Here is a 20,429-nt window from a genome sequence, read left to right as displayed (position 1 = left end):
ACTGATGAATACGAATTTATGGGGAATAGTATGCAGAAAATAAAAACCACCTACAGACGCAAATAATTTATTGGAGAGGAATAGTAGGGATGATAAATCAAAGGCCATTATTGGTCTTGCTCTTATAGATTCAGAGCGTCATCATTTAGATCTAGATAAATTGTGTGCAGGGATTTGGTCACAATGTCAAACCATATAAGTAATGCCTCATGTACCATATAGTTATTTTGATAAATTATTTACCAAACTGCAACACCAATGCCTTATATATGTCAAACCATATATGAACCATATAGTTTGGTAAATCGTTTGGTACATGAGGCATTGGTGTTGCAGTTTGGTCACAATGTCAAACCATATAAGTAATTTGAGGTCTCTCATTAGACAACTTGTAGAGATTAAGGCTCACGTTGATGATGATGATGCAAATGCCATCCAGCTAAATAGCTTATCTTCAAAATACAGTAACATTGTCTTTACACTCAGCCAAATCACTTCACAGAGTTTAGAGGACATCATTTAAGCTCTTTTGGCAGAAGAAAAGAGGACAGAGGAAGTTACACAAGAAGATCATCTAATAGACAAGGAATTATACTCGCAAAGTACTAAAGAATGGTCAAACAATAACAAAAGAGACAATAAATGTTTTTATTGTAAGAAAAAGGGTCACACAACATGGATTTGCAAAACTAGAGCTAGTGATGCTCTTAAAGGAAAATTGAAAGAACAATCTCATAAAGAGGGAATTGTTGCTTCCATTGAAGATGTGGATACATCATTTGATCGAGAAATTGTTAATATTTCTCCTATCAATCGCAATTTTGTGTTTTGAACCTTCATATCTAGAGGTTGGTGACATCGAAGGATCGAGGAACTTCCTTCATCTCAAGTCAGCTTCTCGCTTTAAAATGGTGCTTTGCATGAGAAGCATTTTTGGGTTTTTTTCTTTGTTTTGCCTTTTGATGCTAAAAAATGTGCAGAATATATGTTTTGTGAAGCTTCATTTTAGAGATAGGTTTGGGACTTGATATTGTGCTCAATATGGATTGTTGTCAAGCTTCAGAGTAGATGATCGAGAATTGTACCCTTTCACGGTCACTAGACAATGATAGAGATATGTTGCATCTCTTAGGGATTGTTGTTGAATAATTCACGACTTTGTGGCTTAAGAACACAACTCAAAGCTACACCTTTCCAAGGGTCACAAGATAGCTTGATGGAGCCTTGTTTGGATCAGGTTTGCTACTTCAGAAAATCATTTTTCCTTATGTATTCAAATTATGTACTCAGCATGTCTTGCTATGTAAGCCTTAAGGGGGGGTCCTTCAGGTGATTTTTTGATGTTCTTAGGATCAATGTATAAAAGGGGGAATGTTACCATAATAATATTGAATAACGTAACTCTCTCAGTTACAGCCAGTTATAAGTATGCATTTACCAATCTGCAACACCAATGCCTCATGTATAAAAACATGAAGCACATTGATCAAATAGATATCAAGATTTTATCTCCTTTATCACTTGCCCAGCCATCCTTGTCTTTGCCATCTAATTCATCTTTTGCCTCCACCCCTTCAAAGTTCTTTCCACCCTTCCAAAGTTCTTTCCACCCTCCCGGGATTTGAAACCCCAATACAGCTCCCATTCCCACTTACGAGTGCACTCTTGAAAAATCATTTTCTTATTAAATTGTTACTTAATTTTAGAATATAATATGTAAGCTTCTAGATTTAACTGTGTGCATAATTTTATTTCATACTTGAATCCAGAAGCTTACATATTGTATTTCATGGACCGTAGAAAACTCATACCAGCTAAGTTTAGGATGGTTAGGTCTAATTATTTTTTTACTTCATTTGAAAGATCTTCATATTCCTCATCCACTTGCTGCTATAAACCCATAAAAATAGATATGCAAATGACAAAGATACAGTCCCCCTTTCATTTTACTCTTTTGACTCGATTATTTTTTATTTTCTGTTTTTGAAGATAAAATGGACAAACTTTCTCATTTTATCTTTCACGAATTAACCTTTTAGCTCTACTCTGAGTTCTCTGCTGTGAATTAACTCATTGACACTATTTTGGATTCTTCGAAGTAAAGTGAATGTAAATATGGAACCAACATTGTTTCTCTTCTATATTGTGTGCTCCTTAGTTCAATTATGTCCTTGTAGAAGAAAAATCTCCATAATTAAGAAGAATTTTTATTTCTGCCATTTTGTGGCCTTATTGATTATATTTTAAGTATAATTCATGGTCATAGAATGCTCTTAGTCATGCATATTCTTCCCTTTCTAAATCTTCTTCTGGGATAACTGCTTGGGTTTGCATATCTTCAAACTACTCAAAATATTAGCAAGATCAAATATGTACAAACATAAACCACTTATCTATGTTTCTTATTTATGAATATAGTTAGTTTTAACAGGCCAGGATTACTTGACGCACTCTTTGTATCATTTTAAATTATTTTCTGTTTTATGTTTGAACATTGCTACTGATCTACCTTCAGCACCTTATTATTTGGAAAATAATTTTTTGCCGTTAGTTGTACTACTTTACATTTCTTTTGTTTGCTAAAGTTTAATAAAATTAAACTGTTACAGAATGTGAATGTAGCTTGCACCTTAGTTTATATGTATGACACATAAGCCTCATATGCACCACACTTGGCAAGGAAATGCAGATTACATCATGATTGAGATAGATTGTATTTGAGTTTAGTGAAAACCCCTTTTCCTTTGTTGGGTGCAGGTTGCTCGTAATTTGTTTAGATGGACTAAAGAGATGGTGTATGCAGACTATTATGAGCGTGCTTTAACAAATGGTGTACTCAGCATCCAAAGAGGCACTGAACCAGGAATTATGATTTACATGCTTCCCCAAGCACCAGGGGTTTCTAAGGCTCACACTTATCATGGTTGGGGTACAAAATATGATTCCTTTTGGTGTTGCTATGGCACAGGTAGTATTCTTTTTCAACTAATCAATGAAAGCTTTTTATTGGTAAATGTTTGTGTGTGTCCAATATCTCAAAGTATTCCATTGTGTATTCAATAGCAGGACTGCATTACTTAATGATAATATCCCAAGTATGGGTGCTATTATCTTGTTTAGCATCAGATATATACTTGTTCTGTATTTAGAAATTAATCAAATTCTAGAAAGTTTTTAATATATTTTATTAGTTGGAGTAAAGTATATATTTTATTAGTTGGAATAAAGTCATTATGTGACAAATGTGTTGTTTAAGTCTTAACACTCTGTGGATGAAACCAGATGTTGTATGGGTGAGTAAAACTCACTAGTCAATCATGTGCATAAATCCTCTATTCGTGCAGGGCATAAAATGACCTGGAACTGGCCAACAAAATGAAGGCCTCCGACCTAGAGAACTTCAGCTTCAACTAAGTGCCCAAAGGTTCTCTCCTTTAAATTTAGAGACTAATGGGACCTCCTAAAATTGACCGACTTCCTCCAAACAAAAATGGGAAGTGATCTATAATGGAATAAGAATCCTATTATTGGTGGAAAGTCCAATCTAACCCTAGTATCCATTGAGTCTAAAAGAACATCACTGGAAAACACTGATGTTAAAGATGCAGGGTTTTGTATAAGAACTTGTTAAAAGACCTATGGATTTAATATTCTCTAAATAAACAGCATTTCAATGGTCCTTTCAGGACCATCCTCACTTCCAACAATAATGCATGGTTAAAAAACTATATTCAGTAATATATTCTAGGACAATGTGGTTGAGGAGTTCATTAAAGAAGTAGCAAACAATAGAAAGGGGCATCAGAGTAGAGCCAATATCTGTGAATTGAGGAGCAAATATCAAGTTTTAGAACGTATACATGAATAGAAACATCTTCATATATACAATTGGGATTCCTCTCACCATGCCTTTGTGCTGAGCTGACACTTAACTACACTCTTACATGAAACATCCTATTATACCTTATCATCATTTTGTCGCCAAATAGATGACTCGCCTCTATGTTTGTTGTGTGTACTCGGAAGAACAGTAGCAAAGTGTCATTGAAGGAAACGGCTGAGGCTTGGACAAATTTACATGCTCCTTATGTCCACGATCATATTTGTGTATGTTTATAATTACTATTTTGTTATCCTATGAATAGAAAACCTTAGCTCCTCATCTCATACATTTAGCAAAATATCAATGCTCCCTGGGTATGCACCACAACATTGGTACCCCTACCCCCATCCCCAAAATGTTTTGGGAACTCGGGGTTTCATTGCCAGATACAACCCCTAATGCTAGCAGTGATTCAAACTTGTGCTCTGATTTTGATAGAACTACTAGTTGTATCTGCCGATTCCGAACAGATCTATATTTTCTATATTTTTGTCATTTTATTTTGGAAGCTTGCAGCCTTTCGGAGTTTTTTTATAATTTTTATATAATGTATATGCAGATTGACAATGAATGCAGTTGAACTCTCAATTCTCAGATGAAATCTCAATTCAAGTCTAATGTTATGTATTACTTATAAAGCTTCTACAATGTCTATGATGAATGCTTTATCAATCTTATGATATGAATATTTTAAATTTCTTTATATTTTTTAGAATTTCCCTATTTTTAATAGCTGTCCCCTGCTTGGCCCCTAAAAAATGTCTGAAAAGTATCCCCGTACCATAAACATTTCCTGCCATCCCCTGTCACCCATGCCCCTGAAACTTGGGGGAGCATAGCAAAATGCTAGAATGTTGGCGATTCCTTTGAAAAGGAACTTATCTCAACCTATTATTTAAGTATAGTAAAAATTTGGGAAACATTTCAATCGCTACATGAAATTTTTCTCATATATGATAATTTTAACCGTTTGTTTTTCCTTTATATAATGGTAGCCACTGCTTTCATTTGCAAGTAAGTATCATCATTTACTTTGGAGTTAATATAATTATGTTTTGTTCTGTTGCAGCTACTGAATCATTTGCTAAATTAGGAGATTCCATATACTTCCTAGAAAAAGGCACCAGCCCTAGTTTGTATATAATTCAATTCGTCCCTAGCACACTGACATGGGATGCAATTGGATTTGCTTTGAGGCAAGTAGTTCAACATCCCTCTTCAATGTATCCATACCTTCAAGTGTCAGTGGAGTTCTCTGCAATGAAGGTATTATTTAATTACTGAGCTGATTTTCCAATGGAATTGAATTTGAGTATGCAGTTTCCAATATAACTGAAATGGAAATTGGTTTGATACCTCCAATGTATCATTGCATATTTTGACATATGTCATGGAAATATAGGATGCAATGGCAGAGAGTGAGGATTCTTCTGTGAATATACGAATACCATATTGGACAACAGGGAGTGCAAGGGCAATGCTCAACTCTAAAGAATTATCCTTGCCCTATCCAGGTAGTAAGAAAGCTGTGTTAATGGTGACTTTTATTTACAAATATGTGTTTTTATCATTTTGTGTTATTGCACTCATTTCCTTAAGGCAATCTTAGTGGAAACAACTATTTTGCAACATCAATTAGACAGAATCATTAAAGGTTTTTATTGCTTACAAATCAACTAGACAAAATAATGTTAGACGTTGACATTTCAGCTTACAAGATTAGAGAAAGAAATTTAGTCGTACAATGCTAATTCAGACAAGATTTGGGATGCAAGTAGAGAGGTTTGTGCATTAGCATCCTCCACTTAGAGGTGTTTGTGTGATTTGTTGGTGTTGTCTTCAGATAATTACCAATTTAAATTACAAGCATGTTCTGTATGCTGCAGCAATGATGTATTCTGTATGGTATAGCAATGATGCATACACTCCTTGCCTATCCTGAAACAATGTAGAAATTCTTTTTATACATTTTTGTTAGTTTTGTTTTTACAACTTGGTAGCTCAATCTAGAATTAGCATTAAACACAGTAGATAGGGAGAAGACATCAGCATTAAGACATGGAGCACATATAATTCTACTGTCTTAAATGTTAGCACCCATTAGTTTGGATGCTCTAAAGACTTCTTGGGCCCATTTTAGTGATCTCCTAGAACATGGATGAATTAATTCTCACATGTCCATTTTTTCCTTGATTTTTGTCCAATTTCTGGCTGTTTCATCTTTACCCCTGAGATCCCAGAGTACATTCTGATGTGCAAAAGGATCTCGGGCCCATTTCAGTGTTTGTTGTTTATTTCCCGCTCAAAGGTGGTCAGCCCTTTTGATTTTAATTTTGAATCCAATATATAAAAGGGCTCTACTCACTTCATTTGGGGATAGTAGATAATATCTTTGGCAACCAATTTGTATACACATTTCATTCAAATCATCATTTGCAATCAAGCTTTCAAGGTTCCTTCGAGGAGTTCAAGCAAGACAAGCAAGGATTCACTGGGGACCCTCATCTTATTTCATTTAATGCATTTATTTCTCAAGAGATATTGTCTTTCTTCATTGGAGATAGTGGAGTTGGCCATTAGGGAAGTAGATCTACATTCATCAACATTGCACAAGCATTCAATCCTTCATACATTTGAGCATACTTACATCTATGGATCTATGATTTGGCACTTGTAGATCTATTGCATTTGAGGAGACATCCTACATTAATTACAATATATCTACATACAAGCATTCGTACATCTTTTTGGATAACAGATCCAAATCCATCCATAGAGATTTGGCAATTAACGTGAATATTTACATTTGTCTTACTTTTACACGCTTTCTCATTTCAAGGTTAATTTCTAAATAGGGGCTCGCAATCAAGCCCCATCTGCCCAACAATTTTCATTTTTCTTGTGTATAGGTGCAGCTTTATAGGTTTTCAAAGCGGAAAACACAAGGATACGAACTTAGGGTTTACTGTCACTATCAGAGCTTTGGATCCTAAAATTTTTAGCAGTTGAGGTACAGGTTGAGCTCAACCTTGACCCTCCATCTCTACCTATACCTCCAGGTTGACCTTATCCTAGAGCTCTCATATTTTCTAGCAAGAGTTACCCTTTTTGATCCCAGATCTAGCTCTGTTCTAGATTCCTCTGTTGTTTGACAGTCAATTTGACCCGAATAGGCTTCCTCTTCAAATCCTCAAGCTGGATTAAATCTCTTGCGTTTTCAATTCATGGCACTTACTTTGATGTATTAGATCAGATCTTTGTATGTTCTTGATTGTCATATTTGCTCCTACATTCCTTACATTTGAATGGGCTAATCAATATACATTAGATAAAGACATTAAGCATTATCAAACAATCTACATTACAATAAAGGGATAGATAAACCACATAGAAAGAGATCTCTAAGTATACACGTTTGAGAGGGCTTGGATTTAGCATTGACATCCACACATCCTTTTGGATTGTGCCAATTTTTTTCAGGTTTTTTTTGAGAGATATGCTTGAAAGTCCCTCTTTCTCTTTCTCTAATGTTCATAAAAGATTAATCAATCAACACATCTCACATGAACTTAATCTTTTGTGATATTATAATTAACTCTTCCAACTTAAAGAGAATAAAAATAAAGGCATGTTTCTATTAGAAAAGAAATAATTTACAGCTCAGAAGTTCCCTTTTATCTAGCGCACAGGCATTACTAATTACTACCCAAAAGGATTCAGCAACACTTATATTTTGACTCAAACATATTAAATAACAATTGTTTCTCTAAGGACTGAGCAGTTTCAAAGAACTAGTAAAGTTGGTAAAGGACGAACTTAAAATTACTTACTAAAGTAGGTGTAAATTCACAAGCAATAAGTTTTCCTATACAATCTGGGCACAAAATCGGCAAAAGTGGAACGATCTGCATTAAAGATACTGCACATCTTTCAGCAACTTTGAACTTCCTGGTTCAAAGAATTCAAGAGCCCAACTACTATGGCTTGCCCTTCCACTATGTCACTGTCATATCCCTTGTTGTCGTAGGGTGGGAAAATAATTTATAGATATATTCTAAATTAAAAGAGGTTGATGGTGGGGGCTGGATGGGAATTAATGATTCATTGGCTGCCTAGTTCAAGAAGGGTGGGTTTTGGGCATTAAAATTCAATAAGGAAATTGGAAGCTAGTGATATTCAAATAAAATGGGTTGATTGTGGGGTAGAAGAAGTGATTAAAATAGACATGAGCTGCATGGTTCAAACTCAAAGGAGGAGGACCTGCAGTAGACGGCATTAAATTCATTAAGACAAAAGGGACCACCAAACGGGAGGCTACGAAATGTAGTATGGACATCCATCACCACACAAACCGATTTAATAGAAGCTGGTGGAAAGAGAAAACAAGTTTGTGAAAGTCCATCAAAGCTTAGAAGTTAAAGGAATTTTGGCGTAGGGAAGTGGAGAAATGGCGCAATCGCAATATACCTTTTGTGAAGTCGTTTTACATTTGATTTTGGTATCGAGAGAAAATATTACATCTGCAGGACAGAGGTTGTTAAAAAAGTTGAGAATGGGGAATGGGAAGGTGGCACCAATTCAAGTGGCATTCATAATGGAAAGATATCTCACAGAAAATGGGTATATAAATCCACTAGCGCTCTTCAAATTCAAATCCGTGTCACTGCTTTGGACAGGACGGCCTCCCTAATCTCACGATTGCATGCTTAGTTTGGTAGATGACAATATTCGGTTGAAAAAACAGAAAATTGCCAAGACAGGAAAATACCAGAGCATTTCAGTTCATGTTTGACACGCAAAAATTATGCATGCTTACCATTAGGAAGACATGTTCCTTCCTAGTTCAAGTGCCGACTGAACATCCTATCGTGTTTCAATTGATAGACCATCTGCAGCTCCTGTATTAGTGGTGTCAGAAAATGAGGGTAAGAAATTAATTCCCATTCTATGGGAGGGGCTTGGGTTCTATTTTTATCTAGGGGCAGCTCCATAGTAATTATTTTTAAAGGGGTTGTTTTCTTAGAAAAGAGGAGCTCCTATTTTTTAGTCCTTTCAATTTGAGCTCGGTAAAAATGGGGTGGGACTCGAAATAGTTGGATGAAAATGGGGTGGAATTAGCCCCACCAGCTTAGGAATTTCTTTGCCACATGTCAAGTATCTATTTTTTAAAAAAATTAAATATTATAATAACAAAATAATTATAACATAAATTTAAAATTTTAAGGTGACATTCCTCCTTAAATTTAGGAGCTCAAATTTTAAAGATGAAATAGTGAGATCATTCAACTTTAAAAATTCCTAAAAATTATTAGCAGCCACCCATTCTATTTTTAAGGAAGCCCCCCCAAGCTAATATTGTCATCTTGTGGAGGGGTTTCACATATCATTTGTATAGAGCAGGGGTCTTATGTAGGCAAGTGTTTTATATCCAAAAGAAAGCTCAATTATGCAATTTCCTAAAACACTAGCCTCCATCAAACCCCTATTCCATAAAAATAATTCCACCTCCTTCATAAGGGTGCGATCCCATGGCGGGGGCTTCCTAAAAAAATAGTGGGTGCTAATAAAACTTTTAGGATTATTTTAAAGTGAGAGGTCTCAAGAATTTTACTCTCGAGTTTATACTTAAAAGTTCAACCTTTAGTCAATGGGTCCTTGGTCTACTGGTGAAGTTGAATGGCTCACAAAGAGCCCACCATGGATCAAGTCTTGTTGCATGCAAGGCTCTGACATCATGAGGGATGAGATCAGGATCATGCTCTGGGTGATTTTGGTGGTGTGAATGCCCTTGGTCCTTGGCTCTAAGTCGAAGAGGTGCACGTGTGGGCTCGTATCAGGTTCTTAAAATGTTTTTGTGATGGCATTCGTTGGTTGGTAGCTTGCATGCTTTGTGCCTCTGCTTGGTTGCCTTGCAGTTCTAAAACCTCCATTAAAAAAAGAGAGTTTAGCCTCCATAATTTATGGAATTTGGTGGTCTCAAAAATTGTTTTACTCTGTGTTGTCAATTTACATGACTAAATACTTAAAAGAAAATATTGTTGACAAGGGACAAACAAAAAACCTAAGCTAGTGGGGCAATTTTTAGCCCCCCACATTTTCAACACACTCAAATTTGTACCCTAAAAAGTAGGGGTTGCTATTTTTTAGGACAAGGTTCCAATTAACCCTGTAGATTCTTATTTTCCACTTCATGGGACCTTCCACTCCATAAAAATAGATCATGAAGTCCCCCTCATGGGATTGCCCCCTAAGACCCCTATTGTGTACAATTAATATTTGAAACCCCTTCACGAGACACCGGTCTTAATTCCTTACCCTCATTGTCTGGCACCAACATTGCAAGAACTGCAGATGGATATCAATCAAAACACAATAGGATGTTTAGGCCACACTTGAACTGAGAAGGAACATGTCTCCCAAGTGGTAGTACACATGCATAATATTTGCATGCCAAATATGAATTGATCTCCTATTTTCTTGACTATTTTCTATTCTTTCAACCGAATATAGTCATTTACCAAACTAAATCCTATTGTGATATCCTATTTATCTTTCAACTAATTATAGTCATCTACCAAACTAAATCCTATTGTGATATCCTACTTATCAATCTTAATTTAATATTACAATTTGAAGTTCCTATATTTGGAGTGGGGCTAGAAATTTCTTTCATTCATTTTGAAATTTTTTTTTTTTATGGAATTGAGTGGGAGAAGTGTGCTCTTTGTTAGGAGATAATTTTATGCACCTGGAGATTCTAAATGGTACATTGAATGGTAACAATTTTTAAGTTGGTGTTCTTGTTTTTTTTTTTAAATAGCTATTTTTCTAGTTTCTAGGTAATAACAATACATGTTCTAGGATTTTTGTGCAAGTGCCACAAAATGATAATTTCAAAGTGTAGTGCAATACTTACTTAAAGATGTTCCAATTATTGGTCACTATAACATCCTCAAAAATGTTAATACTTTAATACACACAAATGTCAAGTAGTAGTTTGCACTATAGGTACCAATAATGTTTCACAATTCTAATAACTATTCAAAAATTCCAAATACTGTGGCACACACAAGTGACTATTGGTATATGTGAAATTCATTAATGAGCTTTTAGTTATCATTTTGTTGGCTTCTCAAAAGTTAGTAATTGGGAAGTTAGGTGAGCAAGGAGGGAACCATAATTCAAACATGGTTAGTAATTAGTGCTATATTCCTATACAAAATAATAAAAGTTACAGTCTTCCATGGGGATGGATCCTCCTCAAAACCCTTGCAGTCCTAGTATGAGTATGCCCTCAAGATGTGGGGGTGTCATCCCCAAGTCCCCAACTATATCCTATTTTAATTGTTGTTTGCCGATGGGATGCAAGGATGTTCTAGCATGCTCGAGACATCGAAGGTGACACTTGAGCAACTCTGAGTATCTCGGGGAAGTTTGAGCGTCTCCCATTGGTGACCACCTTTTTCCATGTGTAGAGCCAAAGGAGCCATCGCATATTGATGTGGATGAGGACACAACATCTTTAGATTTAGAGCTAGTTGGTGTTCTAGTATTCTTGTGATGAGTTTTCTTTGAGGCTCGACCTCCCAATGGATGATTTGAGGCCTCCCTTCACTACCTTTTGACAATTTTGTAATTATTTTGATATCATGCTACTCATTGTAATCATCCTTATGATATATTTCATATAATAGAAATCTTTCATTTGTCGATTCGATGGATTAAAAATTTAAAACTTATTTGGCATTGAATATTTTAATTTCTAATTAGTAATTTAATATTTGAAACTTCAATGTTCATTGTTCAACATTAAAGTGTTTTCTATTTAGTATTTAGCAATTGCAATTATGCTATTTTACTTCTTAATGGTCTTATACATATTTTGTTGTCCCCCAATCCTTGATGACGATGTAACCAGGAAAATTCATGGGACCTTCAACTTTCATAAATGTAATATGAGCTTAAACTACATTACAAAATTCATGGGACCACCTACTTTAAAATAATAATGTATCCCCAAATAACGTTTAAATGAAAGAAATAATAAGACAATAAGTAGATATTTTGAAAATGCCTTTGATCATTCTGTCTTCCCAAACGGCTCTTATATGTATGAATCGAGATCCTACTACCCCTACATTGGATGTGTTGACAAAAGCTAAGTTGTCTACCTTGACCAAATAGGTATTTGCTTCTCCACTGTAGAGTGCGGTTGTTGAGACTCTTGTTCATGGCACTAGTGGTGGAGGGATTTCTGCTTCTTGGGTTGTTAAAGATGGGGTCCCACCCTTAAAATCTATTGATGTTAGTTAGAAAAGTTATGTCTTTGTTTCCAAATCTATTGCTAGTATTCCTTTGAAGGTGAAAAAATGACCAATTGTCTATGCAAAGACCTCCCCATGGTGGTGTAGGTTGGATATGGTGGATAATGTGATTTTCTATGAATGTTGTGGGTTGTTATATAGATCCACTAGTTCTTGGCCTTCTCTTTTGGATATACATTGTTGGGTAACAAGTTCTTAGAAATCCCTTATTTCTAATAATGTTTGTTTCTCTTGCACAAATGGGTTTTTATTTTTTGCATTTTCTTCTTTAGAAGATAATTATTTTGTGCTAAGAAAGTTATAGATCTGGAGAAATTGCTCTCTTTTAGCCAAATCTTGGATAGTATCCTTCAACCCTCTTATTGAACAACATAGTGTGGGTTCATTTCCTCAATCTTCCACTTCATTTTTGGGAGATCAAGCTTTCTTTGAGGCCATCAAAAACTCTATTGGCTATTTCTTTAATGTGGATACTATATATTCATTGGGCCACTCTACTTTCACTTTCATTTTGGTTGACATAAATATCTTGATGCTACTTCTAAGTGATGATGATGTTTATGGTTGGGGATAGGACTTGGACTAAATCATTGGACTATGAGGACATTCCCTTTTGATGTCAAGGATGCTTATCTACTAGTCATATATCTACAAATGTTTATCTTTTGTGTTGTAAAAGTGTTGCTACTTGGTGGAAGGATGCAAATGATGATCATTTGATTGTTTGAGCTTTCAATTCTCCCTCTGATTCTACCTCTAAGGATTCCTCACAAAATGATGATGATCCTCTATAAGGTGATTCTCTTGTTGAGCTGACATCCTCTTATCCATTGGACATCTCTCCAGCTCTCATTGTTGGTGCACTCCTAGTCGCACAAACCCTTCTTCAATTGTTCTTGATTTGTTTTAGTATGTGGTGATTGATCTACAATGTTGCCAACACTTTGTTCCTGGTGTTGACAATGGAACCTAATGCTAAGGATAATCATTATATTTGTTACTCTCCTCCTCTTGCTATGAGTGAATTGGCTTCCCAATCTTGATGTACATGCTACTTATGCTACTGATATATTGTTAATGCTATGTTCTTTACCTTAGTGCAAATCCTTCAAGCTTGTAATGGCCAGACCTTTGTTATTGTGTTGTTGGTCTCTTGACACCTTTTGGCCATGGTTGTGTATGGAGTAACCCCTTCCTAGGCTTTGAATTTAATAAAAAAAATTGAATGAAAGGAATGGATTCAATTACTTTATCTGTTGGTATATATTTGTGTAATGTCTTAAAATCAAGTCAAACTAGTGTAGATCAATGTGTCACTATGTTAAGACCTAGAAAACCTCTTGCATAGGTTTGTGAATTACTTTACGTGATATGCATTTAGGTCAACTTGAATGGTATTTGTGAATTTTAAAGAAATATGGACTATGAATACTTGAAAATAATGTGAATCCACATGTTAGAATTGAGTCTAAAATACATGTGAAGTAGTGGTTGTCATTAGTATTGTGCATAAATACCAAGTGCTAATGTATTTTAAGGATTAGTTAGCTTTTGCTAGTAACATAGAGATAAAGATGCCTAGGGATATTTATCATATGATCAAGGCATGATTTGGCTAGCTACACTATCACACACGATAAATACTAGGACTTATGTATTATATCTTTCAATCTAGTTAGTTCCCACTGATATGACCAAGGTGACGGATGCCTTTATATGATATGGTTTAGTTGGATTTCAACATTACCATGGAGGTGATAAATGCCAAGAGCCACTCCATTCAAAGTTGGACTAATCTTCCCCAATAGTATGAAGGTGATAGATTTTAGGATCCGGTGACTTAAAAGGTTTTGTGGGCTATGGAAATCTTACTAGACTATAATATTTCTCTTCCACTAGGTCCTCTCCCCTATTAACTTTTATTTTGAATAATGTTTTATGTTTGTATTTTGCTACCTATATTCTACAATTTGATAATTCAATAGAGAATTAGAAAAAAAACACAATAGATAGGAAAGAAGACATCATATAAAAGACAAAGTATTAATAATACAGTTGTCCAAATTAAAATAAAAAAACAAAAACTACATTCACAGTTATAACAACTTACTCTTATATAAAGTATAAAACTTAATATTTCTAATTCAAAAAGATGTCAACAAATAATTGTACTATTTTATTAATATAAAAATGATATATAGATAACAACCATTTCTCTAAAAATTAATAAATTCACAAATAATTACCAAAATTAGTAAAAGCAAACTTGTGTATAACCTACCATAAAAGTTTTTGACTCCACACATAATAAATAAGCAATAATCTTTCCTAAACAATCAGAGCAATTAGTTGACAAAAGTGGAAGGACCTCCATGCAACATAGTCTTTAATATATTCTTTAAAAACAAAAATGCATACAATTATAGTGCTTCTATTAAAATTAAATTTTATATTTTTACATGAATTCATACAAATTTAGTTGTGGGTTTCATGGATTGCAGGAAACTTTTTGACAATAACAAGAAAATGGATATCGGGAGATAAGTTGTCTCTATCCTTTCGTGTTGGCCTTAGTACAGAGAAAATCAAAGGTTTGTGAAAAACTTATAATTTGGTACCTCTTTCATTGATTTAGAAGATGATGCACATATAAATCTCTCTCTTAACACTTTCTTTTGTTTGCAGATGATCGTCCTGAGTATGAATCCATTCAAGCAATTCTATTTGGTCCATACTTGCTAGCTGCCATGAGTAATGGAGAGTGGGACTTACACTTAGACAAAATATCTCCATTATCTGATTCAATTGTAGCAGTCCCTACTTCTTATGCATCTCAATTATACACTTTTGGACAAGAGAGAAAAATATCAAATGTTCATGGCTCACAAAACAACACCCTCATATTCACATATAATAATGCTCTTCACCAAATAATGATGAACCATTTTCCAATGTCGGGGACAGATGAAGCAGCTCATTCCACATTTAGAATAGTAGATTCCACTAATCCAGAGAAAAAACCAAATTCAATCATGGATTTTGTTGGGAAAAATGTTTATTTGGAGCCTTTTCCTCTACCAGGAATACTTATTGCACATCAAGGGATAAACAATAATGTCACTGCTTCACATAAAGTTGAGGATAGGCTTTCAAATAAGAATAGTGCCACAATTTTCAAAGTGCATCTTGGATTGGACAAGAGTAAAAATTCTCTATCTTTTGAGTCTGTAGACCATCCTTCTTGTTTTCTTCATGGAGGAACAAGTTACCAAGTTGAACAAGCAGTTCAATTGAAATGCATTCCTAAGAGAGGTAATTCAGAATTCTACCATGCAGTAAGCTTCAATGTAAATGCAGGCATGAGCACTTATCATCCCATGAGTTTCATTGCTACTGGTTCAAACAGGAATTACCTTCTTTCACCTCTCTTGGCTTTCAAAGATGAGAGGTATTCTGTGTATTTGAATATCACTACTTGATCATTTAATTGCAAGCATATTTTACAAATAGAGTTGTGCAACTTTGTAGAATAAAATTATCATTATCTAAATATTGTAGAAGACAAATCTAGCACATTGAATAATAAGAATTATCGATTTAAATTTCATTTGCCAAACAATGATTGTGGTTTTCCATTTTATATTTTTATGATTTAATTGTTAAATAAAGATAATCTTTAATGGTTCTCTTTAATATGACTGAGTTGCAGATTTCTATATAAATATAAATATAATAGTTGTCATATTGTTGTACTTTAAAATAATAAAATATATTATAATTAAGAGAATCTTTTAATTATTATAATTATATTTGATGGTATCATTTTTATCTTTATTTATGTATATTTGAATAATTATTTATTAATTAAAGTCACCAAATTTGTATAGTATAGTAGAGTATTATTTAGATTTAATTATGCATAATTTATTTAATATTAGTATTTTAGATTACACTCCCATATTTATCCTAACATGATAGAGAGATAAAGGAGTAGAATAATTAAATTGCAAACAAAGACAATATATAAAAACAAAAAAGATTAAAATAAATTTGAATATACAAAAATAAATCTTAAAAACTACAAATACACAAAGAACTATACATGAGGATAAAAATATAAGGAAATGTATAAAATTAGGGAATAATAATAGAAATTATAAAAAAGAAGGAAGAGTAAAATAAACTTGAATATGTAAAAATAAATCTAAAAAATTGTAATGCATAGAAAATTATAGACAAAAGAGATAAAAATATAAAGACATATATAAAATATAAGTGAATATTAAAATATAATGAAAATAAAAATATAAGAATAAATTATAAATTAATAATTTAAATTGAAATAATTATTTATGTATGATCTTTTTGTAAAATTATTGTGTTTTGTGAAAGATAATATTTTAATATAAAATTTGTATATTTATAATTACAATATATATTTTTAAGACAATTATATACTAAAAAATTAAAATTTAAAGTTACATGTTTATATGTATCATTATTTCCAATATAGATAACTTTATTTATTAAATTAATTGAGTAAAAATTTTGTTAGATTTGAAAGTAATTATAATATTGTTGTAATATGATTTCAAATATTTTACAAAAATATAAAATATAAAATAATGTAAATATTTATAGATTTTTTATATGTAAAAAATAGCTTTATAATTTTTATAATAAAATAAAAAAGTAGAAAATGCTATGATTTATATTTTTAATCCTATTTTAAATTTAAATAAAAATATGCATCTTTGTTAAGTTACATATGGTAAAAAAGGCAAGAGCCTACAAATGGTAATTTGTGAGCCTCTCATGTGGGAGGTTTTGGGTTCGAAGTTACATATGATAAATATTTTTTAGATTCTCAAGTAAAATGAATTTAGTAAAGTGAAAAAGCAATCATATGCAAAATGTGGTTCATAAATAAAAATAAACTTAAATTTCAAATAAACATATATTGCTAAGAAATGAACATAGCATGGTTAATAATAATAATAATAAATAATTATGTGGTTTTATACACAATTCAAAAGTTATTAATTAATTTTAAATTTGTAGGACTCTTTGCTTTTATTGATAAAGAAAAAAAGAAAAGAAAATTAATTGTAATAGTAGTTAGCTTATCTACAAATACTAAAAAAAAAAGTAAATATGAACAAGCTGACATAAGAATAAGATATGAATAATGTAGAAAAATATATAATAATAGATGATAAAAAGGGAAAAATAAGAAATGAAAAATGAAGAAAATGAGAAAGATCTATAAAGATAGATTTACCAATATCATTCTATGAAGGAACAATATTGTTATTATACTTCAAATATTAAAGGTTGTTAAATGGAGAATTGAATAAAAACTATTGTTATAAGGCAAAATATCATATCATGATGCAAGAGAATTGAAACTATAATAGCCAAGATCCATTATATCATGATGCAAGGGGATTCTATAAAAGCCAAGAACAATTTTGTAAAGAAGAGATGAGGTAATTTAAAGGAAGTCATTCCTCTCATTATAGAATAAATGAATACGTAGAGATAAATAATAATTGTGGGTTTGAATTAATTATATATTTTAAAAGAAAGTACTTATTTAGAGACATAACAAGATCTCTTCTCATGGATAGACACAACCTTGATCAAAAGAGTGAAATTGTGATCACACACTTAACCTGGGTTATAGATTTCATCTCAAATAAAACAAAATTTATGTCTAACTCTAAATGCATTGTATTAATGAAAAGATCACATTTTCAATATAAAATGATAAATTTCATTTCTTAAATCAATATTAAAAAAATTACATCCTTTAACCAATAAACTAAGCCTTAGTCTCTAGTAACATTCAACTTTTCCCTTATACAAAGGGGTTTTTAATTCATGTATTTTCTTCTTTTGAAGACATTAATTTGATGCTCAACAAGCCATGGGTTTGGCAGAGTCATTCATTCTCAATCAAACTATAGATAGTCTTCTCTAACCCTCTTATTGAACCACTCAATGTGGGTTCATCTCTACAATCTTCCACTCCAATTTTGAGAGATTTCTTACTTTGAGGTCCTTGTAAATTCTATTGGCCATTTTTTTGAAAGTGGGCGAGGCTATAAATTTAATCCTTGTTGCTCTACTTTTTCTTGTAGTTTGGTTGACATGGATATATCCATATTGGTTAGTTCTAGGGGATGTGGTGCTCATGGTTAGGGATAATCCTTGGAATCAATCTTTAGATTATAGTCCTTAGGTCTCCCCTTTTGATGTGGGCAATGCTTCTCCACTGGTCATCTTGCTATAGATTTCTCTATGTTGCATCATAAAGATTGTGCTACATGGAGGAAGGATGAAAATGGTGATCATTTAACCATCCAAGCTTCTATTTTTCTCTCTAATTCTACCTTTAAGGACTCCTTATAGGTTCATGATAATCCCCCAAGGGTGATACACATACTAAAATAAATCCCTCTAATTTAGTGACCCTAACTCCACTTCTCATTATTGGTGTGGCCCCTTCTGGTTACAATCTCTGACTACTACTCCTGATATGCTTCTTTGGTGGTTGATGTATATTGTTGCCAACACTTTATTTTAGGTGTTGATGGTCCCATAATTGGGGTTTCACTACTGTATGATGGGGACTCTAACGATAGTATTGACTAGACAATTGTTCACCAGTGAAGGAAGAATATCTCTATCATTCATTCTTTGTCCCCCATAGTGAGTGAGATGGCTTTGCATTCTTGATGTGGACTACTACTTGTGTTGCTAGTCTATTGTTAATGGTATTTTCTTGATCTTATTGAAAATCCTTCACTTGTAATATCTAACACCTCTATTAATGTGTTGTTGATCTCTTGACGCCTTTTGATTGCATGGTTGTATAAGGGTCATTCCCTTTGCTAGGTTGTCAAACTTGATTTATTTTTTAAAATAACATACAAATTATGCATTGGCAAATCTAGACATAAACAATAAAAGTGTTATCATAAACTTTCAAGACTATGAACTTCATCTCAAACAAAATATATATTCAACACAACTCTAATTGCATTCTATTAACAAGTGCCACGTAGTGGTTAGAATTTGCCTAATAGTTAGATATAATTTCCATATTTAATATAATTGAAATAAGTGGAAAACAATTAAATATAAAATATGTAAGAAATAGATTTATAATTTTTTATAATAAAATAAAAACTATAAAATGCTATAACTTTTTTTTTTTAAATTAACAATTTAAATAAAAATAAAATAATTAAATTACATAATAATATAATAATAAATATTTTTTGAATTTTGAATATTCAATCAAGTGAATTAAAAGTTTAAATATTCAATAATAAGATGAAAAAGAATAGTATGTAAAATATGAATGGTAGAATAAAAATTAAATTAAATGTAAAACTCAAATACACATTTATAAAAAAAAGTAGATAATATAATTAGAAAATTAGGAAATAATTAAATAATTTTACCTTTCGACAAAGATATATATATAAGAAAGCAAAGGTATTAAAGATAGTAATATTTTTAAAATATCTTTTTTAGAGATAATATTGGAGGGAAATTTAAAAAAATAAGGCTTTAAGAAAGAATAAGTTGTTAAAATATTTAAATGAATGGATTTATTTTTTATATTAAATTAGTGGAAAAAATTTGTTAATAAATAAGTAAATAAATAAATTATAATGATTAGATGAATTAAATGGTTTAATAAATAATTAAAGCAATAAGAATAACAAGTTCTATTAACGTCGGTAGATTTTTAAAATATTGGTTCATGTATAAGATTTTAATTGCATTAGCCAAGATAAATCATTTTTAAAAAAATTAGCATGTAGACATTAAAATTTTGTTTGAAAATTTTAGATAATATAATTATTGAATTGTAATTGGTGGATATAATATTTTTTAATAACGAGTTAAAAAAAATAGATTAGATTTCTAAAATTTTCATCCTAGAACCTACATTCTTTAATTAACAAATTAAATATATCTATATTATTATTATTTCATTTTCACTATGCTAGTACTATTGTATTAGTTTGAACTTTTACTCAATTATTTTTTGATTGATCAAATATTCATAAAGTTTAATAACAATTTATTAATATACTTTATTATTGAAATAATTTCTCTCAATCATGATTGGTTCATTTGATTTTGTCTTATAAGACCCCTTTGCAAAGGTCTCCAGCATATTGCTTTATTTTCAGCGATATTTT

General features: G+C 32.2%; 1 protein-coding gene across 1 annotated transcript in view; it reads left to right on the top strand.

Moving 5' to 3' along the window:
- LOC149543460 (uncharacterized) overlaps positions 1–15,826 on the top strand; it is a 29,110-nt gene extending 13,284 nt beyond the window's left edge. The window contains exons 8-12 of the mRNA XM_089798256.1: positions 2,758–2,968; positions 4,953–5,149; positions 5,286–5,397; positions 14,709–14,798; positions 14,893–15,826. Of these exons, the coding sequence (XP_089654382.1) occupies positions 2,758–2,968; positions 4,953–5,149; positions 5,286–5,397; positions 14,709–14,798; positions 14,893–15,686 (1,404 nt within the window). The 3' untranslated portion in view covers positions 15,687–15,826. The remainder of the gene's footprint in view (positions 1–2,757; positions 2,969–4,952; positions 5,150–5,285; positions 5,398–14,708; positions 14,799–14,892) is intronic.
- The last annotated feature ends 4,603 nt before the right edge of the window (positions 15,827–20,429 follow it).

Source organism: Cupressus sempervirens, chromosome 8 (genome assembly GCF_028749045.1).
Source record: "Cupressus sempervirens isolate cs-2001-9-10 chromosome 8, ASM2874904v1, whole genome shotgun sequence".
Taxonomy (NCBI): domain Eukaryota; kingdom Viridiplantae; phylum Streptophyta; class Pinopsida; order Cupressales; family Cupressaceae; genus Cupressus; species Cupressus sempervirens.
This window is presented reverse-complemented; position numbering and strand designations above follow the sequence as displayed.